The 12,359-nt window shown below is 44.9% G+C and overlaps 1 protein-coding gene across 1 annotated transcript in view; it reads right to left on the reverse strand.

Moving 5' to 3' along the window:
• LOC147736644 (collagen alpha-1(XII) chain-like) overlaps positions 1–5,524 on the reverse strand; it is a 177,295-nt gene extending 171,771 nt beyond the window's left edge. Inside the window, exons 1-2 of the mRNA XM_086953796.1 lie at positions 5,475–5,524; positions 3,902–3,997 (exon numbers count right to left, since the gene is read on the reverse strand). Coding sequence (XP_086809922.1) covers positions 3,902–3,997; positions 5,475–5,520 — 142 coding nt within the window. The 5' untranslated portion in view covers positions 5,521–5,524. The remainder of the gene's footprint in view (positions 1–3,901; positions 3,998–5,474) is intronic.
• Positions 5,525–12,359: the final 6,835 nt, after the last annotated feature.

The following is a 12,359-nucleotide window of genomic DNA, read 5'->3' on the forward strand; positions in this document are numbered from 1 at the left end:
ACCTCTACTCCAGCTTAAACAGGCTTTAACTAGTATCCCTGGTCCTATCATATGGGGGTGATTTCAACTTTCTTCAGGATCCACCAGTTGACTCTTTCAAGAATGCCCGAAAACAAAATAAGCCTCAAGTGACCATTGCTGTGGCCAGTTGTAAAAGGGATTTAGACCTCATGGACCTGTGGCGCCTCAGAAATCCAAGGAAACATGCCTTCTCATACTTCTCTGCAAAATATAACACGATCTCCAGGTTAGAATACTTACTGGTTTGACATGTTCTCATAATGCACACACACGATTACATCCATAACCCGTTCTCAGACCATGCATTAGTTAAAAGGGTAATAGCAGAGGCAGGGCCTGAAAAAAAAGCCTAGAAGGTGGTATTTTGTATAAAATCAGCTTAGAAAGAGAGAACTGGTGCACAGAGGTAAATGAAATTAGAAGCTTTTTTATTAACAATTCAGATACCTCCTCGATAGGCATGGTATGGGACGCCTTTAAGGCTACACTACGAGGGATAATTACATCTAAATAATTACCCCAACACAGGGCCATAAAGGAAAACAAGACTACAGATTGAGTTAAGGCTTGCACAAGCAAAAAGAGAGTCTAATAAAGTTAGAACCCCAGCAACAAAACAAGAGCTGTTTCAAGAAAGGCAGGAGTATTATTACTACCTAGGTGATACAGCTAACATAGCATACCTCCAAAAGACATATGAGGAGAGCGAATATACAGGGAGATTACTTGCATCGCAGGCAAAAGAGAAACAGGTCCCAAACAGAATTGAATCCCTAAGAGATGGGGAATCTAAAGCACATTTACCCAGGACTTCGGACATTGAGGAGGCTTTTCTCAGACACTATGAGAAAATATATCAGATAGCCCAACAAACACTGCCTGACCATGTTGTAAGCTTTCTAGATAAATTACCAATTCCATCCTTGAGCATCGAACATAAAGGATCAATAATGACAGAATTCACTATTGTAGAATTAGAAACAGCAATAAGTTCAATGGCCAAATGCAAAGCGACTGGGAGGATGGATTGCCAGTAGAACTAAACAAAAGGTTCGCCTCAATATTGAATGCCCAACTCCTTAAATTAACTAACTACATACTAAAAGGGAGCACACCTCTGTCCTCCTTTCATACAGCGGTGGTAGTTAGCATTCTGAAGAAGGATAAAAATAGGGAAAATATCAACTCCTATAGGCCAATAAGTCTTCTTAATGTTGACTATAAGATTTTTACAAAGCTTCTCACCAAACAGGCTCAATAAAATTGTGGGATCCTTGATCCACATGGACCAATGTGGCTTTGTTGCCGGTAGACAACTATCAGCTTTTTATGGAAGCATTGGATTATTTTAATAAAAACAACATAGCGGCACAGGTATGGCTTTTTTAATTCTTGATAAATGTGGCTTTCTAGAAAGTTTTATACAAATAGAAGTTTATATAAGGGCTCGCAGGCACAAATAACAATTAATTCCAGAAATAAGTAGGGGTACAAGACAAGGATGCCCCTTATCCCCAATTTGTTTTGCCCTATTTATAGAACCTCTGACAATAGCCATTAGGCATAATGCATTACATACTGCTCCCCTACAGGGCATGACCAATATAAAACTATGCGCCGATGACATTGTTTTATTTCTAAAACCCACGGAGAGTAACCAGAAGGAAATATTAGGGATTTTTTCAGGCGATTGGTGGCTATAAAATAAATAGGGCAAAACAGAAATGTAGCTTTATATTTCCTTGGTTGATACACTAATACCAAGTTTTAGGCTCATATATTACTCCCGGCCCAAGAGGTACCTGGGGATACATGTGTCGGAAAGAGTAGAGGAGTTGTATAGTTTAAACTACGTTGCCCTGGTGCAAAAAGTTTAACATTTACTAACAAAATGGAATCAACTTCCAATATCAATAATAGGCCGGCTGGTGCTTCTACGAATGACACTCCTACCATAAATTAATTTTCTGTTTGCAGCAGCACCAGGTCCAACAAGGTACCAAGACTAGCGCTAGCTACTTTAAACTACCCGACTGAGGAGGGAGGGCTCTCCCTCCCAAACATAAGGGAGTACTACCACGCAAACAATAATTACAGCTCAACTCTCCAGTTATGGCAAAATTATTAAGATGAATATAAAATCACAGACCCAATGAGGATAACTAAGAACCCAAAGGAATTGCGGTACAGGGTTCTCCAATGACTTTTAAAACAAAAAACACAATTGTTAATATTTTATGATATCCCTTGGATAAATAGTTCTACAAGACTGACCGACCTATACATTAGGGAGGACAGGCTGTTGCAAACCGGTGTATTAAATAAATGGGAGAAGAATGGGGAAACAGACAAGTAGGAGACTTTCTTAACTCAGAGATTGGGCTGCTTCTTTCCATAGATATGCTCAAGTGATCATATATCAAAATCAAGCATTTTTTTAGAAAGTATTAGTCTTAGAGTGCTAAGAATAGGAACATAATTAAGCGAAGCATTACAAGAAAAAACAGATAAGCGATCAATAAGCACTTGGGTGAAAATCTTGAATGAAAATAAATCCTCCATTGTTTATGAAAAAGCTCAAGATGAGTGGCAAAAAAGAAAGCCTTCAGATCTCCTGAGCAGTCAGGATTAGAATGAAGAAATCTAATTTATTTTGTTTATTTATTTAAAAGGTTTTATATAGCGCTGGCTAGACCCGGGGGTATCAGAGCGCTTTACATGGGTATCAGACAATAAATTGCAGGTTACAGCTTTACAAAGGTTACACAGTTATTAGATCATGGCAATTTTAGTTACAAGTAAGGTTGAGACAAACAAAAAGGAACATATAGGTAAGGGGAAGGGGGGAGGTAGGAGCAGGGGAACTAGACAGAGAGTTGAGGAGGGAAAGAGAAGGGTGGAGGATTAGAGACACTGCAAGGCAAGAGGAGGGGGAGGGTGACAGGGACACATACCGGTAGGCGAGTCAAAGCTAAAACAATTAGAGGCGCCAATTTTAGAAGAATGCAATTTTACACAAAATGGTTAATATATAGGACCCTTGCGCTTCTCCCTAATATATACCCTCAGATTGAGGAGAGGTGTTTTTGTTGTTCCAGGGAGGGAGGAGGTACTTGGTCTCATATTGTCTGAGATTGATCAGAGATCAAGCAACTACGGGGATAAATTGAGAAGTACCTCAGAACAACTAAAGGGCCAGTTTTAACTATTGATAACAATATTTCTATCCTGGGATGCTGTCCAAACATATCGATGGATAAAATGCAAGAGTAATGTTTAATGATTTCAGCCCTAGAGGCAAGATCATTAATTCTGCAAAATTGGCGCAGCGATATTATACCCCCCTTTCAAGCTTGGAGAGCTAAACTCCATAAAGCCAAAGAGTTAGAGAGACGATATGCTTTAAGATCAGGGTCTCTTACGTAATTTGAGAAACACAGGAAATCCATAGAAAATTAATCTGTGTAAAGAAAAAGAATGAAAAAAAAAAAGAGAAATGTTAAAATGAAATTGTGCAAACTGCGACTCCCTTTTTGTTATTTCCTGTTCTATGTATTTTTCATCAATGTGTTTTGATGTGATCTAGAATGGGTTATGTATGTGGTAATGATTTCAACCGAAATTGAGCACTGCAAGCACCAAGCACTTTATTTTGTATATGTGTGTCATGCTATGAATTGAACTCTCAGTAAAAAAAAAATTGCATTTCCTTTTGCAAACCAGTCGGTGGGAAACTGCACATCCCTAGTTTGTGAATGGGAATAGTATATTCAATTCCACATCCTTGCTACCGGCTCCTAACAAAACTATCTATGTTTGTAGCTGTATTGGTGGGCCATAGACCGGTCCAGTGTATGAAGATGTGATCATTGCTGCTTACCCAGACGGTAAAGAATGATGGTTATGAAGGTCCACACGGCTGTCATCACTCCCAGGGCTATAGCTTGTCTCCTCACGCGACGGAGCTCTAAGAGAACTGCAAATAAAATAAAACATGATTATTATTCACCTTTCAATACCTGAAGTACAACCTCAGTGAAGATGTACGGCCCTGTCATAGCAAGTGTCTTTGATTGTGTATCAGGACTAGCCAGTGACTGTGTGTGTGTGCAAGGTCCAGTCAGTGACTCTGTGTGTGCCAGGTCCAGTAAGTGACTGTGTGTATGCCAGGTCCAGTCAGTGACTCTGTGTGTGCCAGGCCCAGTAAGTGCCTCTGTGTGTGTTCCAGGTCCAGTAAATGACTCTGTGTGTGTGCCAGGTCAGTAAGTCACTCTGTGTGTGCACCAGGTCCAGTCAGTGACTGTGTGTGTGTGCAAGGTCCAGTCAGTGACTGTGTGTGTGCCAGGTCCAGTAAGTGACTCTGTGTGTGTCAGGTCCAGTAAATAACTCTGTGTGTGTTCCAGGTCCAGTAAATGACTCTGTGTGTGTGCCAGGTCAGTAAGTCACTCTGTGTGTGCACCAGGTCCAGAAAGTGCCTCTGTGTGTGTGCCAGGTCCAGTAAGTGACTCTGTGTGTGTGCCAGGTCAGTAAGTGACTCTGTGTGTTTTCCAGGTCCAGTGAGTGACTGTGTGTATGAGTCAGGTCCAGTCAGTGACTCTGTGTGTGTGCCAGGTCAGTAAGTGACTCTGTGTGTTTTCCAGGTCCAGTGAGTGACTCTGAGTGTGTGTGTCAGGACTAGTCAGTGACCCTGTGTGTGTGTCAGGCCCAGTCAATGACAGTGAGTGTGTACCAGGACAAGACACTGAGCGTTTGCCACAAATGTTAGAGTACTTTAGTGAGTGCTAGGCTAACCAGTGCCTCCCATCTGTGCCAACATTAGTCAATGACTTTCAGAATCTGCCAAGACCACCACAGATTGCTGGTGTATACAAAGTGTAATACTGGCTCTCAGTGTGTGCTGACCTAGACAGCGATTCCTTGAGTGTGACAGGTCTAGTTATCAATTTTCATTGTGTGTCAAAACTGACCATTGAATCTCAGCGTGTTTGCAGTCCGGGCGGTGACTCTGTTTGTGCCAAACCCAGACCCTGATTGTCTGCGTGTACTAGGTGTACCCAGTAACTCCTGGTGTCCACCAGGACTAGCTTCTGAGTCTCAATGAGTACGTGGTCTTTGACTCAGTGATTCCCAAGATGGGACACTGAATAACAGCGTGCGACAACACCAGCAGGTCAGTTTCAGGGTATCCATGACTAGTCAGTAAATATCAGTGTGCATCATTCATGGCCAGTGACTCCCAGTGAGCTCCATGGCTAGCCTGTGTGTTTCAGTGAGCGCCATAATTGGATCTCTGGCTCTCAGTGTATGCCAAGATGAGACACTGACTATCAGTTAGAGACAACACTGGCCCCTGGCTGTCAGGGTATTCCATGACTGTTGAGTCAATCCCACTGTGAGTGGAAAGCTGACCCCGTCACTCTGTATCCTCATAGCATCTCGAAGGGCGGCCTTACCTGCGGGTGAAGGTTCACCCCTCCTCGGAGCACTGGTTGACGCCATTTGATCCTCTGCAATCCACAGGGCTCTGTGAAGAGAAGAGCTTAAAGAGAGGTGGTTTGTACCTAAAACAGACACAGGAAAAACCCTAGAAATTGCTGATGCATCTCTCCATGATGCACACCGTGGGGGAGGGAGGGAGGTGCAGAGAATCAGATACAATCTTGTTACTGCTGCAGTTTGTTTGAGATGGAGAGATGCTGAGAGTCAAGATAAGAGGCAGCATCACCAACACCTATCTTCAGTGCTGCGTAGGACGGAGGTGGGTGGGGGAGAGAAAGAGACCGAGAGAGAGGCAGAAAGGGAGGGACGGAGAGAGAGAAAGAGTGAAAAGAGGCATTGTGCAAAGGAAAGTGCTGTAAATAGAGAAAAAGGAAAATATGCCCCAAAGTATGGAGAGGACCCTGAGCTAATCCTCGTTCACCTAATTTGAAACACTATGGGACATATTTACAAGGGAATTGCACCATCGGAATGTCCCTTCTACCGACGTTCCAGTGGCATAATGTCCTGCACCATATTTACAAAGAGGCCTTAATCCACTTTTTGAGGCTTAACGCCGCTTTGTACACATGGTACCTTTACACACAGGTATCTGCGTGAAAGGGGCGTGCAGTGGGTGTTGCTTTGGGCGTTCCACCTCCACGCCATTGCTTTTTATGCTGCTCCAGATGTACAAGGATCTGTAAATCTGAGGCAGCGCCAAAAACAAATGCCATTGAAAAACAGGCGCTATAGTGGCGCAACGAGGAGAAACACTTTTATTTCTTCTTGTTTTTGCTTTGAAAGTGATCCTTCCCGCAGATGAGAAACCCTTAAATTAACCCTGGGCAATGAACTCCGCTCCGCTGACGGAAGTTGCAGAGATTTGGTATCTACGCATTTCATTGACAACATGGAATTCATGCAATAATTCCCACTCTGCTGCGCAATGGAGTTACCCACTGTACCCACAACCCTTTGATGAATCAACTTCATCTTTACATGCTACAAAAAAACATATAACTGATTCACAAAAGTGAACTTTGAAAAACATCAGGCAATGAGAGAGTCGATGATTTTGGGGTCGACCCTTACCTAGGGAGAAAACCAAGCAGATGCATTGAACACAAAGAGCATATCATGCGGAACAATTCGGTGGTTGTCCCATCCTCCTAGGACCGCCCCAAGCAAAGTTATGGGCAAAAATACAGTGTCAACCAAAGGCCCAGCAAAGCATTATGGGACGCGATTCTAGCGTTTAGGGAATATTATATTATTGGCTCTCAGCTGAGCCCAAGAGCCTGCCCCTTGAGGAATGTTTTGATATTGGATACTATAATATTCACTGCTCCCTAGAATATTGTCCCATAATGCTTTGCAGGGCCTTTGGTTGCAATTGTGTTTTTCCCATAACTGTGCTTGGGGTGGTCCTAAGAGGATGGGACCATCACTGAATCGTTCAGCAAGATGTGCTCCTTGTTTTCAAGGCATCTGCTAGGTTCTCTCCCTAGATTAGAGAGGAAATCAAAATCATCACCTCTCTCACTGTTTGCTGTATTCTCATTTTCACTTTTGTGAGATGATTATATGCATTTTTAGTTCATAATAAAAGGGTTGCTTGCTTGTCTTTACCAAGTGTTTGTGAGTTTTCAGTTTTAGTAATTGTGGTGAGATGGAATGGAGTTGTGGAGCGGAATTCATGGTGTTTTTGATCAATTCTGCAGAATTCCATGTAGTGGTACTCTGCCAACTACGCCCACACTTACAGCCCTGCGTTTTGGAAATGGCGGACCATGGGGATGCAAGATTTGCTGCATCTCCCTCTTCGTCATTTCTTGTAAATATGCCCCATGACTCTCTCATGCCCTCTAAAGCCAATATGTTGATTTGGATATTTTTACTAGTTGATCTAGAAAGTATATTTCTCAAATTAGCTACCAATCATTCAGCTCACACATTTTTGTCTGCACACCACCAAAACCGGGGGTACCTTATGTACTGTAATTTCTGTTACTATTCAAATGTTCAGTTCTTGGATGATATATAATAACTATACGCCGGTATGTTAGATGTTTCACTAATGTATTTGAGTTTTTTTAATTTCTGACATACATAAAGATCCTTGTGTTTATGTTAATATCTGAATAATAAAGTAAATTGTCCTCATTCACTTTTAATTGCTGCTTCCTTAAGGTCCTGAAACAGAGGCATCAAGGGCAGGATACCACGAGCATGCTAGTGCAGTCGCTGTGACCCTTAAATGATGTCCATTGATGAAGTCAGATCCCTTCTACTGCACTCAGCATTGGTCGGTCCACACCAAAGAGCTGCTCTTGACGTCATTCTCAGCAGACGCGCCCACAAGCAGGCTCACTCTACCGCACCAGTAATCTGATCAGACCAATCTCTTACCTCGTACTCTTTGGATCCACCAGAACAATGTACTCTGTTCCATTCCCCTAGTATCCCACCCTTAAAAAGAACACACCCCTTGAATAAAGAAGACCACCTCAAAGAACCTGCCTCTATGCTCCTGACTTATATGATTGATGAGAACCTGCAAAAATAAGCCGCCTTTGAGCCTCTTGATTCCTTTCTATATAATTTTATTGGCAATTTTAAATTCATTTTATTTAGCATGCTCCAAATAATAAAAATATTATAAATATAGAATAGTATTTTTTGTCAACCTCTCCTATGCTCATGACGAGCTGAGCTCATCATGACCGTTGGAATGCTCAGGTGCAGGGATAATTCCCCTCCTGTGCCGGGTGTTCTAAAGGAAGGGTGTGGTCATGACGAGCTCAGCTCGTCATGAGAACATGAGAAACGTGGCTCATGACGAGCTCACCTCGTCTTAAGCACCGGGGCGCTGTGCGCAACCCCCCTCCCCCCAGCACAGCGGGGGGAATCGGCCCGCAGCCAAGGGGTTAAAGTATGTTATGTTATGTTATGTTAGTGCTATTTGTATTGCGCACGGCTGCTCCAGCGAAGGAGCGTCCCGGCGCACCGACAAGGTGGCGAACACAACACAACAGGAAAACAGAAAATATTATTAAAAATGGGGGAGTTGAGGTTTTAACATAGCTCAGAAAATAGATGAGTTTTAGCGGCCTTGCGGAAAGAAAGCAAGTCGCCAAGGGTCCGGAGTTTCAAGGGGAGAGCGTTCCAAAGTGCGGCTGCCCGCACCCTAAAAGAGCGACCCCCCGCCCGACTGAGTTTGAACCGAGGGGCTACCGCTAATTCTTGGTCCAGCGAGCGCAAAGTGCGGCCCGGGATATAAGGGCACAAAAGTTGGCACAGTAAGGGAGGCGATAAGCCCTTCAGAATCTTGAAAGAAATGCACAGTATTTTAAAGTGGACCCGCTGCCTAACGGGTAACCAATGCAAGGCTCGCAAAGTTGGACCGGCCGAGCAGAACCTAGGAAGACCTACGATTGCTCTGGCCGCTGCGTTCTGCACTCTTTGAAGTCGGGTTAGCTCGGCCTGGTTTAACCCTATAAAAAGGGAGCTGGCATAGTCCAGCCGAGCCAAAACCGTTGCTTGTACCACCAGTTGACGAGTTGCTGCATCAAAATATTTAAGGGCAGGACGCAGATTGCGCAAGATGCCAAAGCAGCACGCCGCCGTCCTTTTGGTGTGGCCAACAAAGTTGAGGGAAGGGTCCAGCCAAACACCAAGATTTTTGATCTCCGCAACCGGAGCGGGGGTCGGCCCCAACTCAGGGGGCCACCAAGTATCTCCCCATAGGTCCGTCCGCTTCCCAAAGATCATCACCTCCGTTTTTTTGGCGTTTAGTTGGAGACAGTTGGACGTCATCCAACCAGCCACCGCCCTAAGTCCTTCTCTGAATCTTGGGGCATCCACCCCAGAGTCCCCGCTGATCGTGACCGATGATAACACACATTTACTGTGTCAGTTTAGTTAAGAGGTAGAAGTTGGAGGAATTGGCAGAGTTTAATTCTACAGGATACAGCTGAGTTACATTAAAAGTCCATGAGAATCGGCTGAATTCCATGACGGGCATTTGGCGCTATTTTCTTAGCACAAAATGCACCCTTGCGTCCAAAAATGGATGCAAGGATGCTTTTTGTGCTAAGAAAGCAGTGCAGTGAACCACGCTTTGCACACTTACATACTCTGCAGTGATTATAGTGCAGAGTATGTAAGGCACTGACTCCGAGTGGTACGCCATGGTTTCTTAACTTTCGAAACTACTGCATATGACTCTGCAATGCACACCCCTCAGCATCCTTGCACACTCTGCAGTGATTATTAAAGAGTATGTAAGGGTGCTGATGGGTGTGCACTGCAGTGATTATACTGCAGAGTATGTAAGGGTGCTGATGGGTGTGCACTGCAGTGATTATACTGCAGAGTATGTCAGAGTGCAGAGGGGTGTCCACTGCAGTGATGATACTGAAGAGTATGTAAGGGCTCCGAGGCGTGTGCACTACAGTGATTATACTGCAGAGAATGTAAGGGCACTGAGGGGTGTGCAGAGTATGAAAGGGTGATAAGGGGTGTGCACTACAGTGATTATACTGCAAAGTATGTAAGGGCACTGAGGGGTGTGCACTGCAGCGATTATTGCTGAGTATGTAGGTGTGCCGAGGGATGTGCAATGCAGTGATTATACTGCATAGTATGTCAGAGTGCAGAGGGGTGTGCACCACAGCGATTACTGCAGAGTGTGTAAGGGTGCCAAGGGGTGTGCACTGCAGTGATTATACTCAGAGTATGTAAGGGTGCTGAGGATTGTGCACCATAGTGATTATACTGCAGAGTATGTAAGGGTTCTGAGGGGTGTGCACCGCAGTGATTATACTGCACAGTATGTAAGGGCGCCAAGGAGTGGGCACTGCAGCGATTACTAAAGAGTATGTAAGGGCGCCAAGGGGTGTGCACTGCAGTGATTATATTGCAGAGTATGTAGGAGCAACGAGGGGTGTACACTTCAGTGATTATACTGCAGAGTATGTAAGGGCGACAAGGGGTGTGCACTGCAGTGATTATACAGCAGAGTATGAAAGGGTGCTGAGGGGTGTGCACTGCAGATAATATACTGCAGAGTATGAAAGGATGATGAGGGGTGTGCACTATAGTGATTATACTGCAAAGTATGCAAGGGCACTGAGGTGTGTGCACTGCAGCGATTATTGCTGAGTATGTAAGGGTGCCGAGGGGTGTGCAATGCAGTGATTATACTGCATAGTACATCAGAGTGCAGAGGGGTGTGCACCACATTGGTTATCCTGCAGAGTATGTAAGGGCTCTAAAGGGTGTGCACCACAGCGATTACTGCAGAGTGTGTAAGGGTGCCAAGGGGTGTGTTATACTGCAGAGTATGAGAGGGCGCCAAGGGGTGTGCACTGCAGTGATTACACTGCAGAGTATGTCAGAGTGCAGAGTGGTGTGAAACGCAGTGGTTGTTCTTCAGAGTTTGTAAGGGCACCAAGGGGTGTGCACCGCAGTGATTATACTGCAGAGTATGTATGGGTGCTGAGGGATGTGCATTGCAGTGATGTTACTGCATAGTATGTAAGGCTCCGAGGGGTGTGCACTGCAGTGATTATACCGCAGAGTATGTAAGAGCACCAAGAGGTGTGCACTGCAGGGAATACTAAAGAGTATTGAAGGGTGCTGAGGGGAGTGCACTACAGTGATTATACTGCAGGGTATGTAAGGGTGCTGAGGGGTGTGCACTGCAGCGATTACTAAAGAGTATGTGTAGGACCTGGGGTCACCAGATCCCCGGGGGGTAGCTTGGCCCGAGCAGGTAGGCACCCGAAAGCTTAGGTGTTAAGTGACTACACAGCACACACATCCACTGAGACAATAAATGCACGCCAAGACTGAGACCACACCAATACATTTGACTCAAATAAATAAGTTTTATCTAAGGTCGAGATCAGGGCAAACAAAAATCACATGTTACCTTTCCTTATAAGCACATATTTTCCATTACTCGGCCATAAATACATAAATAAATAAATATTAAATAGTAAATAACAGTTGGCCTGACATCAGCCTTGCTCCTAGTCAGCACCTGCAAAGAATTCCATATAGAGACATTCAAATACATTGCATTACTTGATGTCGGAAGGGACCTGGAGGGGCTCCGGGATATACTAAACTGTTCCCCAAAAACATAGAGGGACTCACCTGGGACTGAGGACCGGCCCTCAAGAACACGGGTAACTCTTGGTCCAGATCTTTGTTTCAGGACGATAAACACCGATCAGAGCCAATGGCAGAGGAGGAAGTGCACAACCACCAATCCGAGGCGACGCTGCACGCGGAAAAGGCCGGGCTGGACGGAAAACGCGGTGACATCACCGAAGCAGGAAGAGGACGCCAAGAAGAGCCATGAGGAGTCGGAGAAACCAGAGAGTGAGAGAGGAGAGATGCAGTAACGGAGGAGCACACGGAAGACACCGGTGACCTGGAGGAGTGGTCCGAGGAGTGGTGGACTCCGTCTCCCCCCCAGGAGGGCGCAACTGCCACCGTGACTCAGGAGAGTTACGGCTAGGGCGGTGAGTGACTCAGGCATAGTCTGGTCTTAACGGGAAGCAGGAGGACAGTGGGAAGAAAATTATAGGGAGGAGGGAGGGAAGGAGTAAGGGTACTGTACATAGCGCTCACTAGAATTACCCTGACCACCACGTCTCCCTGAGCACTACCCGCCTCCAGCACTTAGTCTTTTGTCCTGAAACCCTGCATATCCCCAAAAATAGGAGGAATCTCTGGCACTTAGACTTTTGCCTTAAACCCCGTATACGAGTAACTACCAACAAGTGAGAAGGCCCAAGATAAAACGTCACCGGCTGTGGTGAAGGTTTGTTTCCCTTTATTTAACT

This window comes from Lissotriton vulgaris, chromosome 1_2 (assembly GCF_964263255.1).
Source record: "Lissotriton vulgaris chromosome 1_2, aLisVul1.2, whole genome shotgun sequence".
NCBI classification, from domain to species: Eukaryota; Metazoa; Chordata; class Amphibia; order Caudata; family Salamandridae; genus Lissotriton; species Lissotriton vulgaris.